Source organism: Tenrec ecaudatus, chromosome 12 (assembly GCF_050624435.1).
Source record: "Tenrec ecaudatus isolate mTenEca1 chromosome 12, mTenEca1.hap1, whole genome shotgun sequence".
NCBI classification, from domain to species: domain Eukaryota; kingdom Metazoa; phylum Chordata; class Mammalia; order Afrosoricida; family Tenrecidae; genus Tenrec; species Tenrec ecaudatus.
The window spans coordinates 128,601,334-128,625,481 of record NC_134541.1 but is presented as its reverse complement, the minus strand read 5'-3'; the positions used below and the strand labels follow the sequence as shown (position 1 = coordinate 128,625,481).

Sequence of the window (24,148 nt, the reverse complement as noted above, 5' to 3'; positions counted from 1 at the left end):
GGGATGGGGAGCGAGGGAGCGCCGCCACCCGGCGCAGCCCAGGCCGGCGGGCAGGGCGCGGGGCGCCGGGACAACGCGGGCGCGCGAGGGGCTGCTCTACCCTGCCGGGCCGGCCCAGTGCGGCCACGCGCCGAGGACCCTGGGCTCCCACCAGGGAGGGTGCCCGCCCTGCCCGGTCACGTGGCCCCCGCGCGCCCCCGCCGGGCCGGTCACGTGACGGCGGAGCGCGGTTGCCCTGGCAGCGGCTGCGGCGGCCGCGGGGCGGGGGCTCTGGCGACTCGCCGGCCAGAGGGAGGGGGCGGCGCTCGGCGCCCTGCGGGGCTTCAGGGCCACTCCGCGCCGCCGCCTGCTGCTCACCCCGAACCCGGAGCCCGAGCTCGGCGGGCGACAAGGCAGCTCCGGTGAGTGCTAGACCGCGTGGGGGGTGTCTGCCGGAGGGGGGACCCCACCCAGCCGGGAGCCCGGAATTGGACCAGGGGAGTCGATGGAGCCGGGAGGTCCGAGGGAGGGGACAGCTGCCGAGCCCGAGCGGCCAGATGATCCCAGCTCGCAGGATCCCCAGTTGGGAGCTGCAGGGAGGACTGGGCGGTGGAGGCGCCCGCTGATTTCGGGGTCCCGCAGCCCCTGGGACTTCCCCAGGGAAAGGGACGGAAATGCAGGTGAACGTCTGCTGGACGCCCGCAGCGCTTCCTTCCCCTGCCGTGTGTGTGTGTGTGTGTGTGTGTGTGTGTGTGTGTGTGTGTGTGTGTGTGTGTGTGTGTGTGTGTGTGTGTGTGTGTGTGTGTGAGAGAGAGAGAGAGAGAGAGAGAGAGAGAGAGAGAGAGAGAGAGAGAGAGAGACACGATAGTATTATAAAGAGACATGGGGAATTGGGGAGGGCCAGTGGGGGCACAGTATTCTTGTGTGTGTGTGTGTGTGTGTGTGTGTGTGTGTGTGAGTGAGTGTGTGTGAGAGAGACACGATAGTATTATAAAGAGACATGGGGAATTGGGGAGGGCCAGTGGGGGCACAGTATTCTTGTCCCAAGTGTTTAAATGAAGTGGAGAGAGTCAGACCCCCAAACTGACCCCCTGGACTTGTTTCAAACACCTGCCCAGGGGAGCCGTTTCCCTCTAGAGAGAAGCCTCCTGTCCACTCCTGGGGGCCGTCCACCTTCTTTCTGAGGTTTTTGTGGAAAGGCCGTCCCCTTTCCCTCCCCAGGAGCAGCTGGGGTGTTGAACCACTGCCCTGTGGTTAGCAACCTTTCACTTACCTGACCACCTCAAAAAGAATAATGACCCCCCCCCCCAGCAAAAAAACCAAACATCCCATCCATAACCAAGAAGCTGAAGAGTGGATCTGGACTCCCAGTGGCCCTGTAGGACACACTGGAGCCGCCCCTGTGGGTGTCTGAGGTTGTAAATCTCATTCCCCAATTGCTGACCCACTCTGCCACCTGAGCTCCTTCCGCAAGACTACTTTTCTCACGCTGAGCACCCTGCGCTGTAAGAAGACCCAAGCCCTGGAGCCGGACTAAGACTCCCCTCCAGCTGGGGAACCAGGCTGGGCCACAGGGTAGGACAGGAGCGCCTTTGGGTGGACAGGAGTCCAGTCCTGAGCAGCTCCCTCTGGAAAACGTGGCTTCCCTATAAAACCAGCACATCTCTCTCGAGCCTGAGGCTCCACACAAGCGGGCAGCCCTTCCTCCCTGGGACACAGGCACAGCTGAGACTTCCCTGGTCACTCACCCGAGGCCTCGTGTCAGCCCTCCATGCCTCATGCTTCTATCCCTGGAATGCTCCCCTCGACAGCTCTTCCCATCTGCATGTACCCCAATATCCAGCAGCCAGAGGGGCAGCCCTGCCACCCAGCTTGGCACTGGTCTGCTGCCAACATCCTGTCCCACACTCCCTTCAACCCCCCACACCAGCCAGCCTTCCAGCCCTGATTCTGGAAGGCTGGCAGCCCTCCCACACCCCCACACGGGGTCCATGAATTTGTCTTTCTGCCCCCTTACAGTGCCCATCCCACCCCCTGCTCTTGGGGCAGCACCGAGCTCTCTGCCCCACCAGGCAATGAGTCCCCTGAAGGTGGCTGCCTCGCCTTTCCCCCTTGTCTCCTTGTTGGCAGAGATGCAGGCAGCCCAGGACCCAGCCATGGGCGTCTTTGGGATGTAGCCAGCAAGACAGAGGGATGGATGTCCGCCACCTTCGGGTTGATGATCTCAGGACTTACTTCTTAGGGTTTCCGAGGCTGTAAATCTTTATCAGAACCGATAGCTTCGTCCATCTCCCACTGGGCAGCTGGCAGCTTGGAACTGCCCTGTCTTGTGGTTAGGAACCCGGTGCTAAATGCCCCGCGCCACCAGGCCTCCTTCTGAAGAGCAAGGGCTTGCTTTTCTACCCTTTCACCCTCCCACAGGCTGCAGGCTGCTCCCATCCAAACTGTGGCTGAGATGGGGAGGAGGGGAGAGAGAGTGCAGCTCCAAATGTCCTGTTAACTATTTGGCACAGACCCACCAATGGGACAGGGGACAGCCTGTCTCAGAACGCTGCCCCCTGGGAGGGACCCTTGCAGTGACCAAGACTCACAGGCGGTTAGCTTCTGGCCGCAGAGGCAGGTGAGCTGAGCCGGCAGAGATGAGATGAGCGTAGCTCCCAAGCTGGCATTCCTGAAAGCAGCTTCCTCCTGTTCGTGGAACCAGCTGAGGCCAGAACTGGTCCCCAGGGAGCCTGTTGACAAATGTCAGCTGTGCTCTGCAGCCTGGCAGAGGAGAGGGAGCAAGTGCCGAAGGGGAGCCTTCTCCCCAACACCAGCACCTTCACGTGGAGGGCCTTTCTAGATCAAATTTGGGGCCCTCCTTCAGCCCAGCCCTGCCTCTCCAGCCACCCCCAGGGAGCCAGCCACTCTGAGATTGGTGTGTAATTGCCTTCAATCGGCTTTCCCTGGGGCCCGTGTGAGCCGGAATCTAAACGCTCACACCCGATGCCAAGTGAGCGGCAAGGTGCCTTCGCCCTTGAAACACGCTCTGCAGATTAATTGGAGCGGGATCTAGGCTGGCCCCGTCCACAAGCCTCCATTTGGATCAGTGGAGATTGGGGTTTTAATTCACAAATCTAGATCCAGCCCAGCCGCCCTTCTGATCTTGGGCCTGCCTTCTTGTCAAGCCCGATGTGACAACACCCCTCTCCGCCCCCTGGGGACTCAGGGGATGTCTCCTGTGTCCGCTTCTACTGAACAGACACCCCATGTCAACTGGTGGACCAAACAAAAACTCACTGCCACCGAGTCGATCCTGACTCATGGCAACCTTATAGGACAGGGTAGAACTGCCCCTGTGTGTTACTGAAGCCTTACATCTGTACGGGGAGGAGAAAGCCTCATCGTTCTGAAGGCCGGCTGGTGGAGCTGAACTGCTGACTTTGCAACTAGCCGCCCAACGCATAACCCATGCCACCACCAGGGCTCCCTAATGCACCAACACATATCTGTCACTGTTTCCCTGTGTCACCCTCTGGGTCTCTGTAAGCTAAACACGAGTCCATTCCTTAAAATTCCAAACCCCATTTCTGACTCACGGAGACTCTAGAGCAGCGGTTCTCTGCGACCCTTTCATACAGTTCCTCATGTGGTGGTGACCCCTCAACCTTAAAATTATGTTCGCTGCTGCTTCATCACTGTCATTTTGCTACTGTGATGAATCAGGCGACCCCTGTGAAAGGGTCGTTCGACACCCCCCTCAGGGGTCTCAACCCACAGGTTGAGAACTGCTGCCCTGAAGGCCAGGGTCGAATCGCCCCCTGTGGTTCTCTGAGACCAACTCTTTAGGGAAGCGGAAAGCCTTGGCTTTCTCCCATGGAGTGGCCGGTGCTTTCAAACTGCCAGCCTTGTAGGTAGCGACCCGACAAGCTCAAGGGCAGGGGGACGTGGTAGGATTCCATTGGGCACTTTAGGTCAATGTTCGAATGACTTCCCCCTGGGGGTGACCCAGGAGCCACTCCTGAGCTTGGGAGCACCGCTGGGTGCTATGAGGGTGTCTAGCTTTGCAAGTTGACCCTGCCTCTCTCTGAACAACCCTCCTGTGCTGGTTTAAGAGCATCTTGGAAACCAGAACCTTCCATCCCAACACGCCTACCCTTAGACTCCACAGCCCTTGGCAAGAGAAAGCTGTGTACAACAAGCACCCCCTCTGGGCTGTTCCAGGTTACAGAGGCCATAGGATGCCCACGCCCCTCTCTCTGCTGCCCCAAGCCTGGCTCCCACCATGAGCGCTGAGCTCAACGTGCCCGTGGCCCCCTCCACACCTGCCTGCTCCGAGCCCGGCAACAAGGGCATGGATTACCGCGACTGGGTCCGCCGCAGCTACCTGGAACTGGTCACCTCCAACCACCACTCCGTGCAGGCCCTGTCCTGGAGGAAGCTCTACCTGAGCAGGGCCAAGCTGAAGGCCTCCAGCCGGACCTCCGCCCTGCTCTCGGGCTTCGCCATGGTGAGTGAGTGAGAACCCCCCGGGACCCCGTGCTCCATTCCCCACGCCCCAGAGCCCTCAGAAAGTCTGTCTTTCTGTCATGCTCCACACATCGTTTGTCTTCCAGATCAGCACGCACCAGCTGTAGCAAGCACCGTACAAACTCAGAGTGACCCTTTAAGACCACGATGAGCTTCCCCCAAAGGGTTCGAAAGCGGTTGTCTTTTTTTCAAAAATATTTTACTGGGGGCTCGTACAGCTCTTATCACAATCCAGACATCCATCCGTGGTGTCAAGCACATAGGTACATTTGTTTCCATCATCATCCTCAAAACACTTGCTCACTCCCTGTGCCCTTGGTGTCAGCTGAAAGCTGTCGTCTTTACGAGGGCGGATTGCTGCCTCTTTCTCCCTCAGAGCTTCGGGGTTGGAAACACCTGCTCTTCAGTTCATGGCCAAGGCCCTGGGCTTCCACACGCCCTCGGCCCAACGCCCCTGTTCAGAAAAAAGTCATGACTTACCGCTCGCCTGGCAACTAAGAATTGTTTACTCTTATCGCCCAACATCCAGGACAAAAAAGTGCAGGTGTCAGCTTTTGCTGACCCTGGGTCACTGGGAGCCACCGAGCCCAGCACGGCAGGGCTCCAGCCAACCGGGGCCTCAGTGGTTATGCAGTTAGCTGCAATCTGCAAGGTCCGCAGTGTGAAACCACCAGCTGCTCCTTGGGAGGAAGACGGGCTTTCTCCTTCCCTACGGAGTATCTGAGTTTTAACGAACCTCCTCCAGTCCGTTCTGACTCAGTGCCGCCCTCTATTGAGTTTGTGAGGTGGTCAATCTCGAGGGGAGCAGACGGCCTCCTCTTTCCCTCGAGCAGCAGCTGGTGGGTTTGAACCGTCAACCTTGTGGTGAGCAAAGCCACCTGCAAAAGAAAAACAAAACAAAACAACTCATTGCCATCAACTTGACTGGGGCTCACGCAGTCCGTAGGACAGAGAAGTGCCCTGTGGGCATCTGAGGTTTTAAGTCTTTCCCGAAGCAGGCAGCCTCTGCTGCCTCCAACCGAGCAACTGCTGGCCACCTTTTAAACCACTTCTAGACGCAAAAAAATTCCAACTCGCTGCCATCTAGTTCATCGATGCCAACTCATAGCAACCCCGCAAGACAAGGGCAGAGCTGCCTCTGCAGGTTTCTGAGGCTGTAACTCTTTATAGGAGTAGAAAGCCTCACCTTTCTCTCACGGAACGGCTGGTGGTTTTGAACTGCTGACAGCAGCTGTCTCTCTCAAAGACCCCATCTTCCAAATACTGGCGTTTCCAGCCTGAGGAAGTGGGCTACGAATGGGCCTCTGAGGGCTGGATATAGTCGGGAAGGGAGGCGTAGGGTGCTCTCGGTACCCTCAGCTCCTCCTGGGCTCAGCTCCCCCAGAGCTGCCTGTCCTTGGCTCAGCAGGATCACACTTGCTGTTAAGAGTCCATTTCCTCCCCAGGGTGGCATACCTCCTCTGTCCCCATAGGCACATCCATGACATTTGGGGGACCTTCCCCAGGGGACCCAGTGCCCTCCCACAAAGACTCTGCCCACCTCACGTACACTGCAGGGTTGCCCAAACACCAGACCTGGGTGAATTGTTGGGGACACACAATAGGCCTGTGCTGCTGGGGGAGTGGACAGGCCACCAGAACTGTAAATGCAGCCTGGTCAGTGGGGCAGCAGGACACCTCAGCTCTGAGAACCGCAGTCCAACCGGGCAGGGGATCCAAGATGGGAAAACGGAAGCAGGCCCCTTGCTGGCCTTGAGTTGCGGCAGTGCTGGGCGGTACCCACGCGAAGGTGCTCATCCGCCCACTGAAAGGCTGGAAGTTGGCGTCCACGGCGGGGGCGGGGGGGGGGGAGGCTCGGAAGAAAGGCCCGGTGATCTTTCCAAACAATATCAGCCACTGAAGCGCAGTTCTTCCCTGAAGTACCAAGAGATGCTATGACATTCCACTAGTTGGCATGCTGGGGCCGTTTCTGTGCCCAGCACCCAGCAGCGCGTATCTAATGGGAAGCTCATTTCTTCCAGTGAATCCGCCCTTCTCCTAACCCGGAGAGCCCGTGAACAGAGGCCGCCCTGCAGACATCACCCTGGAAAAGGGCTCTTTGCCCGCCCTTTTCTCTAGCGAGGTGCACCCCCCTCTGCTTGCCTGGGAGTGCCTTGCTGCCCCTGCCGCTGCTGCTGCTCACTCTTATCTAGGAACCTCCTGCCACAGGGTCTGCGACGCGACACACTTTAATAATAATCAGCGTTAGCCCTTGGCAGTCACAAGTTTATCCCAGGCCACAAGGCACACAGGGAGCGCCCCACCCCCACCCCTCAGGCCTGGCTTTTGCCTCCAGCCAGTCATGAGGGAGGCTGTGCAGCTCGTGGTCTCATAGGAACCGTCTACCCATCTTCTTTGTTCTCCACCATGTGTTTCTTTTCCCCCAAGACAGGAGATGAAGCCTGCCACGCTCTGGCTCGGAGCGGCTAGGCAAAGTTGGGAAGCCTGCATTCTTGTAGATTTTTAAAAACAAGCATGGATTATTCCAGAGTGTAAACACTGGAAGAAAACCCATCCCCCACTCTCATCCAGTCGCTCCCGCCTCATGACCGAGGCTTCCTACTTCTCTGTGGGGGCAGACAGCACCTCACCTTTCTCCCGAGGTGGGTTTGACAACCCCCTTCCCCCCCCACCCCCCCCACACACTAACCCGCCAGGGCTGCCCGGCACTGATGCACAGAGGCTAGAAAAGCCTTCCTCTGTGCTCCCCCTCCTCTCCTCCCCTTCCAGCTTCCTTAGCAGCTGGGCTGGTTCTCCCCTTAGGGGGCCTGGGCAAAGCCCCTTGGTGTATCCTTGGGGAGTGAGCCCCAGGGTCCTTGCTGGGACCTGGCCTCAACCCTGCACCTGGTTGGGCCCTGTAGCAACAAAGGCAGATGGCAGGCAGGGCGGGGCCCATGAGATCAGCAGGCTTCTGGTGCCCCCCCCCCCAATCACCCTGTGGGCTTTTTATTCTCCATTGAAAGATACATGTATTTTTTTTTCAATTTTAAAGAAAGTATAACACATGCCCATTGTCTTATAAAATGCAGCCATGATAAAAGGTTTATAACAAAACCAAGCATCCTCCAGCCCAGCCCAGCCCAGCCCTACCCCTACCCCCGACCCAGGGGAACTTCTGTGGGCTCTTCTGGCAGCGCTCCCTGCAGCTCAGTGCCAGTGCAGACTGTGGTGCACACATGGCCAGGCCTGGCCGGGCTAGTGGTCATGGTCACTGACTCAGCCCTTTCTCCAGTCCCGCCCCCTTCCCACAGCTTCCTCCGCCCTATGCGCCCAGCACCCGCTCCAGTCACACTCCCTGCTCTGGAGAGGAGGGTTCTAGGAGAGCGCCACGTGGTGGTGTGAGGCTGCTCTGCCCTGCCCGGGCCTGCGCCGTCCCCTCCTGGGTCCAGCTCCAAATCTGGGGCCTTTAGGACCTCTGAGCTTTTCTCTCTGAGAGGTTTGACCCAAACAGCTGCTGACCGAAGTTTAAAAGGAAGAATCACAAAAGCATAACAAGGCAGTGGCTTTTCTCAGACCTATGGCTCGCTGAGGATAGCTGAGAACTCGCAACCCCTGAGGCCACGGGCTTCCTGGAATCCTTTTCAAACTCACTGCTACCCTTTCGATCCTTACTCAGCGCTCTGTGCAACAGGGTAGAACCACCCCTGTGGGTTTCCGAGGCTGTAACTCTTGATGGGTGTAGAAAGCCTCATCTTCCTCCCGTGGAGCGGCTGGTGGTTTTGAACTGCTGACTTGGTGGTGAGGAGCCACGGTGCCACCAGGGCTCCTGGAGATGTTTTTAGTTAACCCATAAAAAGACAAATGAGAGATGTGTAAACAGTGGGCAGTGTCCCCTGGCTGCAAGGCTCAGTGCTGTTGGCAGGTGACACCGGCCCCCTGCCCGACCCCTACAGCACTGATTAGTGTTTTTATTTTTAAATAAATCATTTTATTGGGGGCTCTTACAGTTCTTATAACATTCCATATACCCATTGTATCAAGTACCATTTGTACATAATGTTGCCATCATCATTTTCAAACATTTTCTTTCTACTGAGCCTTTGGTGTCAGCTCCTCTTACTCCCCCTCTCCCCACCCTCCCTCATGAGCCATTGATAAATTATACATTATATTGTCCTAACATAGCCACAACACGCATTTTGCTATTTGAATCAGTATTCAGCGGACAGTTCCGGCGTGACAATTGCATGCTGCCCATTCCCCAAATGGCTTACCCACCCCCAACACATCCTCAGCCCCCCTTACGCCACCTCACCCCTCCCCAAGCCCTCAGGCAGCCACTCATCCACCTCTGCCTCTGCGCCTCTCTGGATTCTAGCTGTGCCCGCCAGTGGGGGGTCATCTGTGTCTCCGGAGGTGTTCTGCGCCCCATGGGCGGTCTGAGCTGACGGTGCCCCGCACCCCCCTTGCAGGTGGCCATGGTGGAGGTGCAGCTGGAGACGCAGTACCAGTACCCGCGGCCGCTGCTCATCGCCTTCAGCGCCTGCACCACGGTGCTGGTGGCCGTGCACCTGTTCGCCCTGCTCATCAGCACCTGCATCCTGCCCAACGTGGAGGCCGTGAGCAACATCCACAACCTCAACTCCATCAGCGAGTCCCCGCATGAGCGCATGCACCCCTACATCGAGCTGGCCTGGGGCTTCTCCACCGTGCTGGGCATCCTGCTCTTCCTGGCCGAGGTGGTGCTGCTCTGCTGGATCAAGTTCCTGCCAGTGGACTCGCGGCCCCAGCTGGGGCCCCCGCCCGGCCCCGGCGGCCACACGGGCTGGCAGGCCGCCCTGGTGTCCACCATCATCATGGTGCCCGTGGGCCTCATCTTCGTGGTCTTCACCATCCACTTCTACCGCTCGCTGGTGCGGCACAAAACGGAGCGCCACAACCGCGAGATCGAGGAGCTGCACAAGCTCAAGGTGCAGCTGGACGGGCACGAGCGCGGCCTGCAGGTGGTGTGAGGCCGCCAGGGGGCGCCGGACTGCCGGTGCCGTGCGGCCGCCAGGGGGCGCCGGGCCTCCCCGCGGGCCGACTGCGGGTGGGGCGGCCGCCAGGGGGCGCACAGCCAAGCAGAACTGGCCTCCGTGGGGGCGGAGCTTCCAAATGCCCGGCATCCAAGAGGCTGAGTGAAGACACTGCCAAGATAGTTCAAGACCAAAGTTTTGCTCCTGTCTTAATCCTTAGCCCTCTCTGGACAGCTGCCCCTCGGCAATGGAAGCACTTGGTGAAAGGAAACAATGGTGGGTGGCCTCCTCTTCAAATATTTCCTGGGTCCCAGTTGCCCCAGGGCCAGGGGGGAGAGCAGGCAGGTAGGGGTGTGTGTGTGTGGGGGGGGTGAGCTGTGGGAATGGGTCCCGTGGTAGGGTCGGGGTCCACCCAGGAAGGGCTCCTAGCAGCGGCCAGTGGCCAAGGGGAGTCTTGTCTCAGAGACCCCGAGGTCCCAGGGGCAGGGAGCCTCACATCTGGTGGTTCCCCACTATTGTGCTAGACAGGCTAGGGGAGGGGGCGCAGTATCCAGCTTGGCTACATGCCCACCCTCAGCAGCCAGTCTGGTGTGGGGGTAGCACAGCAGGGAGCCAGCCTCCGTCAGGTGCATGTCCCGACACCCCACACCTCTGCAGGGGAGGGGGGCCTTATAGGGTGCCCGCCTCCCCTCCTGGGGCTCTAGGCTTGTCCAGTTTACACAGCTCTGCCCAGAGGCGTCTGGTGCCCCCAGGCCTGTCCCTTCAGGAAAGCAGTTTATGTGGAGGCTCAGGCTCCATGTGGCCTTTGACAGCCAGAGGGACGTTTTCCAAGCACCAGTTGTAAGGGATACCTTTTCTGGTTCTCAGTGGGTGCTGGACAGCTCCAGGGCCAGCTACCCAGATGCGGCCTCAAGGCCTAACATCCCCCCTGCAGGGCTCAGGCTAGCCTGGCCAGCGAGAACACTCTCCTGAGACCACAAACCCCACCTGTCACTGAGACTGGGGAGCCCTGGGGATGGAGGCATAGATGTGCTGACTGGGACCCAGGAAGAGCCTGGTGACTCCGGCAGGACGCAGATGCATCCTCTGCAGACACCCACCTTCGGGGGGACCTGCTAGCCCTCTCCTGCATGTGCCCCCTTCCGGGAGCTTTGGGTAAAGGGCTATCAAGCTTCATTTGTTTGCTTTGCATAAAAACTCCAGTGCCACTCCAAACAGCAGGCCTGGCAGGCCCTCAGGGCCGGATAATGTTGCTCCCCTTCTGTGGCCTGAGCTCTGCCGCTCCCGCATCCCTGGGCCCCTGCCCCCATCCCTTCCACCCCGATAAATCTCTGTTGGGCCCTGCTTCCCACATCCCTGGGCCACCTGACACACACTCACTCTCCCCCCAGCTCTCCCTGGGCCCAGCCATCACACCTGATCCACACAGGGAGCTTCTGGCCTGCGGGGAGTGGGAGGGCATCAGGATTCAACAAAGGCACCTGGTTGTTGGTACAACAGGTGGGGGAGACACAACAACTGTCCTGTCATTTTGCTGTGCAGTCCTTCCTGCTACTGCCTGTCCTTCATCCAAGGGCCCAGGGCAAACTGTGGGGATAGCCAGCCGGCAGCGGGACAGGTAACAGAGTGATGGAAGAAAGGGAGTGGCAGACTAGATCTTTGGCATCTAGAGGGTTAACCTAGCTTGGATGGGGGTCTGGCGGCAGTGGCCTTGAAGGGAGGGAAGCAGCCACCTGCCTGGCCCTCCTTTGTTAAGACCCATCCTGGTGCTTGGAAAGCCCACTCCCAGTGGCATGCCATGCAGAGCCCCTTGACCAGTTTAAATGGCCAGTGTGTCTGTTGCCGGAACCGTCTTCTAGAAAGGTCTGTCTGCTGAGGCGGAAGCCCCCCAATCTGAAGGGACCAGCCCCCCCGGGAGTGATTTCCTGGCCAAGCCACCTCACCGTTTATGCATGGGCACCACATAGGTTGCCAAATCATTGTCCTGAATAAACAGCAGCCATGAAAGGGTTAACGCCTTCTCCCCTCTCTGTGGGTGGTGGTGGCCTTCTCTGGGGTGGAGAGGCAGGGTGCTCAGACTGATGCACCTGGAAACCCCCTGAGGCTCCCAGCCACTGGGGACAAGATGGTCCCGTGCATTGGAATGCACCTCTGGCTGCCCCTTTCCTCCCTGGGTGAGTGTGCCCTTCCCAGAAACTGAGGAAGGGGCAGCAGTGTGTGGCTGAGCCCCTCCCCACACTCAAATGGATGGGGCTGGAGGGATGGGGAGGCCGAAGGCTGCCCAAGCAGGGAGCCACAAAGCCCCAGGTCCTTCTCTGCCACCTCCAACCACAGGTACCTGTGCGACCAGGGCCACCTGCTCAGGAAGGCATGCCATCTTTGTCACTCAACACAGCGATGCGGCCACACTGCCTCCCCAGTGCCCATGTCAGCAAGCCCACACCCAAAGTGGGAGCAGTTTTCTTAAAGCAAGAAAGTTCCACACCCTCCACCCACCCCCCACCGCAAGGCCAGTCCCTCTGGGTCTTCTTGGGAGTGTCCCAGGGGCCCTGTTGATAGCTCAATGTGGAAGCCCTGGTTACAGCGTCCCTTGGGGGTCCAGAAACACCTCACCAGGTCTCCCCAAACCCAAGGACCCCTTTCCAGCTTGCTGTCTGCTGGCCTGTGCCCAGGCAGAGCTAGGAGGAAACCCAGAGGGTGAAACGTCCCCACCTGCTGAGCCTGGGTGCTGGGTGGGGGCACAGACGTGTGCTCTGGGAGACTAGTAAGGGTTCCCTGCCACAGTTCTGGTGTGCTCCCCTCCCCCTATCCATCTCTCCCAGGGAGGGCTTGGGGCGCAGACGGATCAGGGATGTCGGGTCAGGGTGGGCTTGCATTCAATTGCCTCACCCTGTGTGTGGGTGTGTGTGGGGGGTATCCTAACCTTGGAAAGAGGCTAAGCTGGCTGTCCCCATCCCCCTCAGGCGCTGGCCCCGGCCTGGCACAAACTGCCCCATGTAGTTTGGGGCTCCCAGCACGAGCAGGGAGCGAGTGGGTGCATTTTATCTGGAGCTGCAGCTGATGCCCCCCCTCCCCCCGTACGCCCTGCCCCCAGCACCAAGAAAGTGAGCCACCGTGCAGGGTCCTGGGAGAGGCAGGAGCATGTATTGTGTTTTCCTGTTGCTTTTTTACCATAGGAGTTGCTGGCAGGGTGAGAGGGCGACGCCCCTGCCCCCGCCCCCGCCCCAAGCTCAGCTCCCTCAAAATGCTAGCCAGTAGAAGTGGCACTGAAGGTGGGCTCTCAGAACTTGTCCGTGGTGCTGGGGGCAAGGGGAGGTCCAGTGGATCTCCCTGTGAGCTGGGCCAGTCCCCCCACCCCACCCCCGCCCCGAGTCCTGGCAGGCGATGTTGGGCAGGAGGCTCACGTGGGCCTGCCCTGGAAGGAGAGGGCGATCCTCAGGAGCTCCTGGCCCAGCGCCTGCTGCCGCCCTCCGGTGCAGAACTCAGCCGACAGCTCCCTGAAGGTGGCGCAGACGCGGCGGGCCGTGATGTGTCGCCGGTGGATGGCATGCAGCCACTGATACCTGGCTGGGCCAGAGAGCACCAGCAGAGAGCGGCGGGGCAGGGCAATGGCCACCTCCACGTCCTGGCACAGGGCGGACCTGCTGAAGGCGGCCAAGCCATCCACCAGGGGCTCCAGGGCGCCCGGGGGTGCCGGGCAGAGCAGCAGGCTGCCAGGCGCCTCGTAGGTCATGGAGAGGACTGTGGGGGAGAGCAGGTTGAGGCTGACCAGCCGCTCCCCCCACAGCCAGGCATCATCCAGGTGGGGGTCAATGGCCGAGCCCCACTCGGGGCAGTAGTCCAGGTTACACTGCTCCACAGGCCGGAAGTCCTCCAGGCCGGGGTAGAGGGCCATTCTCTGCACCAACTCCAGGCTGAAGCTGGGCAGGCCTCGGAAACCGGCGGCCTTCAGCTTCCGCTTCCGGAAGTTGACTTTGGGGCCATAGTCCTGGAGGGGAAAACAGAACAGAAATGGGGAGGCGGGAGCCCTAGGGTGGAGGTGCCATGGGAGAGGGCTGTCTCAGCCTTGCTTCTCAGAAAGCAGGGCGAGAAACAGAGAGGCTGGCTGGATCCAGGGAGTTTGCTCTGGGATGTGGCCCCCACATGTGGTGGAGAGGGGACGGGGAGGAAGCGGCTCCGTGGTGGCAGTGAGCAGCTGGTCAGCCTGGAGCCCAGTGAAGTTCCAGACCATGAGGGAGAACCGAGCTGGAGACCCCAGCGTTTCGGTCACAGTGCACACAGCACCACAGTGACGCCAGGGAGGCGCGCTCCCCGTGGACGAGTCCGCTCAGCTCCTGGGGCAGGCAGAACCCACCCAAAGACAGCACGTCGAAGGGTTAGGAAAGAATCGGCTGTGGGACCGGGACTGGGCCCTTCGCTGTGGGGAGAATGGACAACTGACCGGCGCTGCCAATCTCTCCCCAGCCCACAACCAAACATTCACAACGGCAAACGTCTGCACGGATGTTCACGGGGACGAGTCACAGTGGCCCGAGAGCAGATGTGGCCTAGGGGCCCATCAATAGGTGAGTGGATACACAGTGAAGCGGGGCAGACAAGAGGACTGGTTTGTAACCAGGCAAGCGGAAGGAACCTGTGAGCCGCCACATGGAGTGGACGAAGGAAGTCAGACACAGGGACCGCAGAGACTCCTAGCACAACACACGCAGCGTGCACGCGAGCCCATCCGCGGAGACACGCAGTAAGTTAGTGGGTGCCTAAGGCATGGGCAAGAGAGAAAAGGGTCTCAGGTGGCTCTGCGGCGTGATGGAATGTTCCGGAACTAGATGCACAGGTGGCTGCACGTTGTGACGGGACTAAAACTCACAAGCGCACACACCAAAGGGGGAGTTCCAGAGACTGCGAGCAAGAGAGAGACTATCAGGGAGGAGCCTTGTACAGGGTCCTCAGAACCCGTGGACTGAGAGAGCCGGCCCTTGAGAAGTTGGCAACGTCTGCTTCCTTCCAGGTGACACCTGACCTGCCCAGGGGTGCTGGGCGAGTTGGCTCCTGTAAGCTGCCCCTGCTGGGCAGGGCGCCTGCCTGTGAGGGTGGTGGGAGAGGCGGGGCAGCATTAGACTGAGCTGATGGTCTGGCTTGGGGAACCCCGACCCTGCTGTGCTGGGCCAGGCAGGGGAGCGAGGAACAGGGCAGGACCCTGGTGAGCTCAGGGGGCTAAGTTCCAGGGGGCAGCTGCCCAGGTTCAGGACGGGCTCTGCAGACAGACAGACAGCTGCACTAAAGACAGGCTGGAAATGAGGACGGGGAGACACTGGTGTCAGGGCTGAGCTGGTGGACGACTGGCGGAGTTCTCAGAGCTGGGGCCCACCGTGGGTCCGGGGGGAGGTGAGCCCACTGGAGGGGCCTGGGCTGACATGCAATTCTGAACACAGACGGTGCTCAGAGCCATAACACAGCTGACCGAGGGCAGGAGCCCGGAGACAAGGAGAGGTCCAGGGACGTGGCCTGGGGACATGCCACCGAGGTGGCCAGGAAAAGGGGCAGTTGTGCTGAGGGGGTGTTTCCAGAAGGAAGGCGTGACCCACCACATCGGGGGCTGCTCAAAGCAACAGGGAGACCCTGAGATGAGATGGGGGCTCGGCTGGGGGTGGGCCGGGCTGTGTTTGAGCAGGTGACCAGGAACCTGGGAAAGTGGGGCTCAGCAACTCCTTCGGGGAACCCTGCCATGAGAGAAACAAGCCAAGTCTCTGTATACAGAGGGCCGAGTGAACCTCGCAGGGGCCGCCGAGGAGCGGGGTCAGGACCCTGCAGGAGGTCAGACAGAGCGTCTTGGGTTGTAGCCTCCGGAACACAGAGCAGGCCGTGGGACATGCGCTGCTCTGTGCTCAGTGACACGTGGCCAGCTTCAGAGTGACAAGAGAGTGACCTGGGAGGTCCAGTGTGACCGTGGAGAGCCCGGGGCAGTTCTACTCGGTGAGCCTCCTTGAGGGCCCGTCACAGGCTCTATCAGTGCTGTGAGCAGGTGCAGGGTGGGCTGGTGGGCTTCACCAAGGCTGTACTTAAGCAAGTGGCCGGCGGGCGAGGGCGTCCGCAGGGCACTGACCGTGACGGGGGGTTTGGGCACTGAGCGTGATGGTAAACACTGGGCAGGGAAGGTAGTAGGCAGGGTGGGGTGGGATGGGTGGGCCGCGGGTGCTGGAAGGTGGATGGTGGCAGGTACCAAGGAGGGAGTGAGGGAAGAGGGGAGCTGCCCCCTGGGAGAGGTGGCCGAGGGCCCCTGAAACCAGAGTAGGAGCAGGAACTTGCAAGACGAGATAACAGGCTGATGGAGGGAGGCTTGGAGTTGAAGGCATTGGGCAGTCTGGCGTTGGCATCACCACCCCAAAGCCAGCCAAGCAGTGGGGCAGAAAGCAGGGAGCCAGCCAAGCAGTGGGGCAGAAAGCTGCCTTTACACACAGCCCCCACCTTGTCTCACTGTGCCCACAAATGACCCTGGAGGAGCCGGGGGTGGCGGGACCCCTAGCGGGCTGGTCAGAGAGATGGCAGAAGGAGGAAGCAAAGTGTCTTTGAGAAGAGGTGTCTACAGAGACTCGGGCCAGCCCACCTGCTTCCTCCGTCCCGACTGCGACAGCTTCCAGGGGTCACGGTCCATCAGACGCACCAACTCGGCCTCTTCTTCCGGGGTCACGAAGTCTTCTATCAGCATGACTCCGGGGAAGGGGAAGGCCCAGCATTCAAAGTCTGACTCCTCGGCGCCCAGCGCCCAGCCGGTCAGCGGGCAGTAAATGAAGCGGTCAGGGTTCTGCCAAAGCAAGACGGGGAGGGGGGGCGGGACTGGAGCCACCAATGCCCACTGAAGCTTCCCTGCCAGGAGCAGCCCCTGCCCATAGCCCCCCACCGTGGAGGCTCCTCCCAGGGACTAGTCTTCTCTACCCTTCGCCTGGTGAAGTCCTGGGACTCCTGCCTCTGCCTGCCAACGTTCGGCAGAGCAAGGGAGCCCGGGCCCGAGAGCCACCCTGGAAGGCAGCTGGAGCTTGCAGACCCACCCTAGAGACACACGGCTGGGGTTTCTCTTCAAACATGAGCACCGTGAAGAGTGACGGCAGCTATAGTTGTCAGGACCTGCCGCAGGCTCCAAGCCAAAGCCAAGTTCATCACGCACAGCCCTAACAATGCTGAGCCCAGACCTGGCCATTCCTGCCCCATGCAGCTGGCCTCTGATGGCTCTGTGCCCAGGGCTGCCGGGGGTGGGGGGTGGGGGGGCTCACAGGACTGTGCCACAGCTGAGGAGCCCTGGTGGTACAGTGAAATATTGCGCTGCTAACCACAAGGCCAGCGCATCTAACCCACCTGCCCACTCTAAGGGAGAAAGACGAGGCTGTCTGTTCCTGTCAAGATCTGCAGTCTCAGAAACCCTCAGGAGGCCAGTCCCCCTCAGCCTTTTAGGGTCTGAGTCTGGAAGGCTCAATGGTAGTGGGCTTGGTGTGGCTTTGGGTGCCATGTCTACACGACAGTTAGTCCTCTCTGCCCCATCAATTCGGCTTCCTCCCCATTCTTGATTCATGAAAAGATGACTGCTGACCCCCTAAGTCTCTTCCCCACTCCTAGCCCTGCCTCAGCATCTGCTTCTAGCAACATCCCAATGGACACAGTCACTGGCTTCTCTTCCCACATCTGGGCACACCCAAACTCTCCAGGGTCTAGATGCCTCCACCACAATTTCTCACGGACTGGCCAGGCCTGTCACCTCTGGAAGGAGTAAGTGCCCAGGGGACCCAGGATCATGCCCCAACCTCACCCCCACCCACCCCAGCCAGTAGACCCAAGGGCTGAGCGGCAGGCCTTACTGCTTCAGCTCAGGGCTCCTTCCACACACACCCCACCCCTCCTTGACTGCTCTGCCTCACTCCTAGCTCTTCCTCTCCGTTCAAATCCAACAGCTTCCCAGTCCAGCGGCTCCTCATCGCTGCCACTCACAGCCCGCCTTCCATCTCCCCATCGTCTCCGCCCCACAGTCCGGCCCGGAACATGCCCATCATCCCTGCCCTGTCTCCTTCCAGCTCCAACCAGCCCCTCCTTCCTGCCTACTTCCCGCACTCACAGCCGACCCACCATCCACACCTCCAGACCTGTCTCTAGCATCTCCTCCCAGGGCTCCCTCCCCTCAGTCTTTCACATCGTCAGCCCGGACCAGGCACCACACTGCCACCAACTGCCCCTGTAACCTCTTAGCTTCTAATATACTTATCTCTTCGGACTTGCTGAACTACAGCTTAGGGAATGTTTACTGGATCCTGTGCAGGATCGTGTTGAATCCAGGGGACGACAGGAGGTAGGGCCCAGATGGCCCTCCGTTTGGGGCTCCAGCCAGAAATTCCCCAGTCCACCCTGTGGAGCCCATCAGAGCCCTGCCCTGCCCTGGCTCCCTGTGGCCTGGCTTCTCTTCCTGGCCTAAGCCCCAGGCGGCCCCCCATGACTTCAGTTCAGATGCCTTTGAAAATCTGGTCCCTTATCTGTTATCTCCTGGGCCCCTCACGTTGGGCAGCTTGCTCTCCTCCTCCTTCCCGCCATCCCAGTTGGCATCCCAGCAGCCCAAGCTTCCAGGGTCCCTGGCCTGATTGGTTTTGGGGCCCAGCTTGTCTATTTTGAACCTGCTTTCCAGCCAATCTGCTCTCTAGAATTTACCTCTGACCCTTCGGGAGCTCTCCAAGGCTCTGAAAATATGGCCGGCTTGCTGCACGGACACACGGGGTGGGGGTGGGGGGACTCCTTGGGCAGACTCCATGGCCTTCTCCAGCCTGAGCAGCGCCCCAGGTTCCGAGCACGCGCACTTGCCCAGGTTCTAGCCCACGCAACTCTCCCCAGTCCTGACGGTGCTCCAACCAGCTAAAATACTCGCTGGCCCAGCCCCAGGGTCTGGGCTCATTTCCACTAGCTCCAGGAATAGCCTTCCTGCCTGTTTCCGCCCGCAAACTGGGGATCCCTTTGGCCTGGCCTTCCCCATTCTCGGTGGTCTCCCCAGGTCCCCGGAGGCTCAGCACTAGACAAGGAGGGGCGCTGGCTGGCTCCCCAAGGTCCAGGCGCGGGAGGACACCCCGCGGGGAGGACCTCCTGAGAGCCCTCCAGCCCTCCCGCAACAACCCAGGGCTGCTGACACATTGCTTGCGGCCCGTCTCCAGGTCAACCCGGGCCTCAGTTTCCCCCCTGTAGAATGGGACTTATGGGCGCCATCCCTCCGCCAGCTCTTACTTGCGGAGGGAGCTGCCAGGGCGGGTCACCACCGCGCTGCCGCTCGCAGATCAGGCAGGTTCGGATGCCCTTGCAGCCGCATTCCTGAAGGACCTCTGGCACCTCCGCCACGGCCGCCGCCGCCATAACCTTACTCGGGCAGCCAGGACGCAGGCGCGGCGGCCGCGAGGACTGCTGGGAGTTGTAGTCCGCGCGCGAGGCCAGTCGTCCGCTTCCTTCCGGTCGTCCAATCGCGCTGGGTGGCGCATAGTGGGCTTGGCTGCCCGCGGGCGCCAGTACTGGGCTAGGCGAGAGCGGAGGCTGTTGTTGGGCCCGTTAGGCCCGCCTGCCCGCCATGGCTCACCTCTCGTCGCAGCTGCTGATTCAGCGGGGCCGTCCCAAGAGCGACCGGCTTGGGAGGATCCGGAGCTTGGAGTAAGGGCCGGGTCGGGGCCGAGGCTGTGTCCACGGGGCCAGGACCGCACAGCCGCCACCAGTGCTGTTCGGGCCGGGGTCGCCGGGGGTCGGGAGGAAAGGATGCCGTCCGCCTCGCCCTGCGCCTTCCTCTGGGGGTTGCTCTATGCGCGTGCTCTCGGAGCCCCGAGTGCCTGGGCGGCTGGGGAGAATTGGAAGTGTTGGGATTTTGTGGGGAGCTCGGGAGGGTCGTGGAAAAGCACCGTGGAGTGAGCCTTGTTTGGCTGAGCCCTCGGCGGGAGGAGCCCTGGGGCGGGCTGGAATGTGGTTGGATAGCTTAACCGCTAGGTCAGTGCTTCGAACCCACCCGCTTTTCCATGCAGGGGGTGGGGGGCGACCGGGAGATGAGGCTTTCTGGCCCTTTAAAGTGTTACAGCCTCGCCTGGTCGCTGTGAGTCGGTATCCGCTCGATGACCCGAGTCTGGCCTTTTGGTTGAGTGGGGAGTTGGCCTGAAGCAGACCCAGCCACCACTGGGGTCCGGTGGAAGGCCTGCCCACTCTGCCTTGTCCCCTGAGCCTTCCACGACCCTCTTCCTCCTCTTCCTCCTCAGCCTGTCAGGGCTGCAGCTGCGCCCAGAGCACCTGGACCCCAAGCTCCTGTGCCGCCTCACAGGGCTGCAGGAGCTGGACCTGTCGGACAACCAGCTGGACACGCTGCCTGCCAACCTGGGCCTGCCCCACCTGCGCACCCTCCACTGCACCAACAACCAGCTGAGGGACGTCACAATCTTGGACCAGTTCCCCCTGCTTGAGGAGCTCAGCCTGGAGGGCAACCCCTTCCTGACAGTGCGTGGCCCCACAGCCAGGCCGGGACTCTGTTGGGCTCAGATGGGCAGCCCTGGGGCCAGGGATTGGGGGGGGGGGCCTCTTCTGAGCCCCTGTCCCCTCCATTGTCTCCCAGGTCAGCGACCACCTGAAGATCTCCTTTCTGCTGCCTAAGCTCCGGAAGGTGAACGGCAAGGAGGTGTCCTCAACCTCCTCCCAATTGGAGAGCCTGAGCAAGGAACTAGCCAGCCGGGTAAGGCAGCAAGAGCCCTGGAGGAGCGCAGGAGCCAGACCCTGTTGTGCTAAGCCCCCCTGTGACAGTGGTCACAAGAGACTCTGTCCTCTGAGGTGGCAGGACAAGCTGAGTGATGCCCCCACCCCCACCCCCCTTCTCCTGCCAGGCTTGACTTGGGTGCAGTCCTAGATGCTAAGGTCCTTCCTGGGAGCCCAGGCTCCTCCGGGCTGTGCCACCTGCTTATCAGAGAGGCTTCCAGAAGGTGGTGTTGAGCTGGAGATGCTTGTCTGGGGCTGGTGTTGCCACCCTGTTTGTTGGGGCACCCAGTGAAGCAGCTGTGGACTGCACCTGCATCTGGGCCCTCTTGTCCTAGGTCAGCGCTTACTGGGAGAAATTCGTGGCCGCCCTGAGCCCAGAGGAGGAGCCCAAGAAGGCAAGGGCGGAGTTTGTGAGGTCGGCCATCCGGGAGGTGCGCTACGGACCGGAGTCCCTCAGCGAGTTCACGCAGTGGCGGGTCAGTCCTCACCCTGAGGTTCAGGGATTGGCCCTCCCAATGACTTGCTGGGTCCTGGGAGGGTCTGGCCAGTGAGGGGCCAGGTTCTGGGGAGGCACTCAGGGCTAGGCCCAGCTTGCAGGTTGCCTGGCCCCACCCAGGTGCGGATGATCTCTGAGGAGCTGGTGACCTCCCGTGGGATCCCGGTGCCCAAGGCAGACAGCGCCAAGAGTCCTGTAGGAACGAGAGCTGCCCAGGAAACCAAGGTGAGTTTGGTCTAGCTCCTGCCCCCTGGTTCTCCGAGGCCGGCCGCCTCCCTCCCTCCACCCTGTCTGCTAAGTGATGGGAGGGAGGGAGGTTGAGATCCCACCCTGGGCAGACAGGCCCACTGGATGCAAGGCCCTCACCCTGCCTCCACCACCTCCACAGGCCAGACTGGGTCCCTCGAAACGACAGGACAATGTCCCCCTCAGCAGCCCCTGTCCCACCAAGCGTACACGCACCTCCCTGTCGGCTGAGGTGGAGGGCAACCCCGGGGACAGTGGTAACAAGCAGGTAAGCTGGCAGGCCAGCAGGGAGCTGGGGGTGTGGGGTGCCAGCCCTGGGCTGGCTGTGACCCCTGTGCCCCTCCCCCCAGCCTGCCGTGAAGCTGGAGCCCCTGCATTTCCTACAGTGTCATAGCAGGAACAACAGCCCCCGGGACCTGGAGACTCAGCTGTGGGCATGTGCCTTCGAGCCGGCCTGGGACGAGGGTGTGTGCTCCAGGAAGGGAGACGGGACAGACAGGCCTTCTGGAGAGCCAGGTCCAGGCTGGGCCTGGCGGGGGGGGGTGCCTGAGGGGGAAGGGCTAATGAGCCGTGTCACTTGGCTGACCGCCTCCCACCAGGGACCTCCAGGGACGCGTCCCAGACCGTGGCCACTTGTGGTGGGGAGGCTGTGTGTGTGATCGACTGCCAGACAGGCATTGTGCTCCACAAGTACAAGGTGCCGGGCGAGGTGAGGCCCCCTCCCACTCCCGTGCCGCCATTTCTCTCATGGCCCCCCCCCGCCACTGCCTTGGTGACCCCCCCCTGCTCCCCCTGTCACAGGAGTTCTTCTCAGTGGCCTGGACAGCCCTGACAGCCGTCATGCAGTCGGGCCACAAGAAGTGCTGGAACGTGCTGGCTGCAGCAGGCCTGCGGGGCCTAGTGCGGCTGCTAGACGTGCGCTCCGGCTTCTGCTGCGGGGTCATCCGGGCCCACAAGAAAGCCATCGCCACCCTCTGCTTCAGCCCCACCCACAAGACCCACCTCTTCAGTAAGGGCCCTCTCTGGGACCCCTGTGGTGGTCCCCGAGCTCCCTGACTTGTCAACAGGCTGGGGTGGGCGGTCAGTGTCTGGCTCCAGCCTCGTAGGAAGTGACTCGGCCTTCATGGTCAGTCCCTAGGCTTCAAGCCCCAGCCTTTTCTGCCGCCTCGAGTCTGCTGGGGGCAGGGGGGCAACCTCTTGGCCCTGCAGGGTAGAGCGAAGGCCTGGCCAGAGATGGCTGCGTGGGGCCGGCCTGTTCACAGGGTTGCTAGGTGGGACCGGGGGTCTAAAGTCTGGCGTCAGGCTGGGTTCCTTCCTTGATGTTTGGGCTCAGACAGGCTCTGGCCTTGGGCTGCAGCCTCATTTCCGCCCTCACGCCCTCCTCAGCCGCCTCCTATGACAAGCGGATCATCTTGTGGGACCTCGGGATGCCCACTGATGATTGCGAATTCCAGGCCAGGTGACCTGCTGGGTTGGGGGCTGAGGGTGGTGCTACCAGCATTGGGGGACGGAGGGCTCATGGGCTCCTACTGTCTCTCATCCTCCCCTGCAGCCAGCTGCTGACACTTGACAGCACCTCCATCCCGCTGCGGCTCTGCCCAGTGGCCTCCTGCCCTGATACCTACCTGCTGGCCGGCTGTGAGGGAGGCTGCTGCTGCTGGGACGTGCAGCTGGAGCGGCCTCAGAAGAGGAGGTGAGGCGGGCAGGGGGCACACAGTGGGAGCCCCACCTCTGAGCGGGGCACTGCCACTCAGAATGGCTCTGCTGGGTGGGGCTCCAGCTGCTAGGCTTCCCAGGACTGTGTGCTGTGCTTGCACTTGGCAGAAAGCAGGCCCTCACCTGGGCCAGCAGCAGGGGCAGGCTGGCCAGGCCCCTCTGAGCTGTGATTGTGACACCAGAAGGAAGTGGGCTTCCCACAGCTGTGATGGGGTTGTGCCAGCTTCGAGGGCAGCCAAGTGTCAGGGGTCTGGACCCGTCGAGGTTGAGGTCCCCAGGCCCTGGCACAGTCCTTGGCATGGGGCCTTTGCCTGCATGGGACAACAGCCTAGTCCAGTTGCCTAGCAAAGTCTGCTGCCCACAGGGCCTGTGAGGTGAAATTCACCTTCCCAGAGGGCTCGGAAGCTTCTGGACGGAGAGTGGATGGGCTGGCCTTTGTGAACGAGGATGTTGTGGGTGAGTGAGCCCGGCCTCTGCACCCTGCCTGCCAGGGAGGCCCCAGGGGGAGGCAGGCTGGGGCTGGCCCTGGCTCAGTGCTCGGCTCTCCCCACAGCCTCCAAGGGGAGCTGCCTGGGCACCATCTGCTTGTGGAGCTGGAGTCAGACGTGGGCAGGCCGGGGCCACCAGGCTTCCGTGCCAGTGGTTGTCCTAGCTCGGCTGCAGTGGTCATCCACTGAGCTGGCTTATTTTTCTCTCAGCACCTGTCCTGGTAAGCCCCTGGGCCCTGCCCTGCTGCCTTCCTCTGGGCATCAACTTGTGTGTCCTGGTAATCCCCTGGGCCCCTTTTGGCCTTGCCCTTCCCTGGGTATCAGCCTCAATGTCCTGGCAGGTGAGGGAATCGTGCTCTGTGGGGACGAGGAGGGCAATGTGTGGATCTATGACGTCCAGCAACTCCTAAGCCAGCGGCCCCCACAGCAGACAGTCCCGCAGGCCCCCACGCAGGTACCTGTGTCCAGCTCGAAGCCCCTCCCCCACGTGTCAGGTAGCCTGGCCTCAGGGCAACAGAAGCTAAGCCCCTTCCTGCTGCCTCCATCCAGATCCTCAAGTGGCCGCAACCCTGGGCCCTTAAGCAGATGGTGACCAAGACCATGGTGAACACAGTGGTGGCCAGCCCCTCCCTCACCTACCTCACGGCGCTGACGGATTCCAACATCGTCGCCATCTGGAAACGGCAGTAGTGTCGGCAGTGCAGCCCAACCCTGCCCCTGGCCAGGGCACAGGGGTCTTGTTTTTGTAGTTATCCGTTTATTTTCTTTTAAAGCACAAATGCCCACACAGCTTCGACTTACAAGGCAGTTCTAGATAGTATGAAGGTGTTAGTGAGGTGGTGTGCGGGTACATATATCCTGCTGCTCCACGCAGCAGAGGACCACTCACGCTGAGCTTATCTAGAGAGCAGAGCGTACCAGGGCACGTCACAGGGGTCTTGTTTTTAATGAGTGTTTTTTTATTAAACGTTCTATCAGCA

At 61.0% G+C, this 24,148-nt stretch overlaps 3 protein-coding genes across 3 annotated transcripts; 2 read left to right on the top strand and 1 right to left on the bottom strand.

The window, feature by feature from the left end:
• Nucleotides 1-209: 209 nt before the first annotated feature.
• ORAI2 (ORAI calcium release-activated calcium modulator 2) lies at nucleotides 210-11,496 on the top strand. Its single transcript, XM_075564899.1, has 3 exons — nucleotides 210-401; nucleotides 4,183-4,468; nucleotides 8,940-11,496. The coding sequence occupies exons 2-3, from the start codon at nucleotides 4,244-4,246 to the stop codon at nucleotides 9,477-9,479; spliced, it is 765 nt and encodes a 254-aa protein (XP_075421014.1). The 5' UTR covers nucleotides 210-401; nucleotides 4,183-4,243; the 3' UTR covers nucleotides 9,480-11,496.
• ALKBH4 (alkB homolog 4, lysine demethylase) lies at nucleotides 8,770-19,388 on the bottom strand. Its single transcript, XM_075564898.1, has 3 exons — nucleotides 18,732-19,388; nucleotides 16,087-16,284; nucleotides 8,770-13,470 (listed from the first exon to the last, which is right to left on the bottom strand). Exons 1-3 carry the CDS (start codon nucleotides 18,855-18,857, stop codon nucleotides 12,883-12,885), a joined length of 912 nt encoding a protein of 303 aa, XP_075421013.1. The 5' UTR covers nucleotides 18,858-19,388; the 3' UTR covers nucleotides 8,770-12,882.
• LRWD1 (leucine rich repeats and WD repeat domain containing 1) lies at nucleotides 18,964-24,148 on the top strand. The gene is made up of 15 exons (XM_075564897.1): nucleotides 18,964-19,145; nucleotides 19,736-19,970; nucleotides 20,086-20,202; nucleotides 20,558-20,698; nucleotides 20,839-20,943; nucleotides 21,107-21,232; nucleotides 21,315-21,429; nucleotides 21,564-21,673; nucleotides 21,766-21,973; nucleotides 22,351-22,423; nucleotides 22,517-22,657; nucleotides 23,045-23,136; nucleotides 23,234-23,389; nucleotides 23,510-23,622; nucleotides 23,718-24,148. The coding sequence occupies exons 1-15, from the start codon at nucleotides 19,066-19,068 to the stop codon at nucleotides 23,856-23,858; spliced, it is 1,953 nt and encodes a 650-aa protein (XP_075421012.1). The 5' UTR covers nucleotides 18,964-19,065; the 3' UTR covers nucleotides 23,859-24,148.

Excerpts from the sequence above, each read along its gene's own strand:
- ORAI2 (XM_075564899.1), top strand. The coding sequence starts at position 4,244 with ATGAGCGCTGAGCTCAACGTGCCCGTGGCCCCCTCCACACCTGCCTGC. Across the intron at positions 4,469-8,939 it reads TGCTCTCGGGCTTCGCCATG|GTGGCCATGGTGGAGGTGCA; the intron begins GTGAGTGAGTGA and ends CCCCCCTTGCAG.
- ALKBH4 (XM_075564898.1), bottom strand. The coding sequence starts at position 18,857 with ATGGCGGCGGCGGCCGTGGCGGAGGTGCCAGAGGTCCTTCAGGAATGC. Across the intron at positions 16,285-18,731 it reads CCTGGCAGCTCCCTCCGCAA|AACCCTGACCGCTTCATTTA; the intron begins GTAAGAGCTGGC and ends TTGCTTTGGCAG. Across the intron at positions 13,471-16,086 it reads AGTCGGGACGGAGGAAGCAG|GACTATGGCCCCAAAGTCAA; the intron begins GTGGGCTGGCCC and ends TTTCCCCTCCAG.
- LRWD1 (XM_075564897.1), top strand. The coding sequence starts at position 19,066 with ATGGCTCACCTCTCGTCGCAGCTGCTGATTCAGCGGGGCCGTCCCAAG. Across the intron at positions 21,430-21,563 it reads CGAGCCGGCCTGGGACGAGG|GGACCTCCAGGGACGCGTCC; the intron begins GTGTGTGCTCCA and ends GCCTCCCACCAG. Across the intron at positions 22,658-23,044 it reads GAGCGGCCTCAGAAGAGGAG|GGCCTGTGAGGTGAAATTCA; the intron begins GTGAGGCGGGCA and ends TGCTGCCCACAG.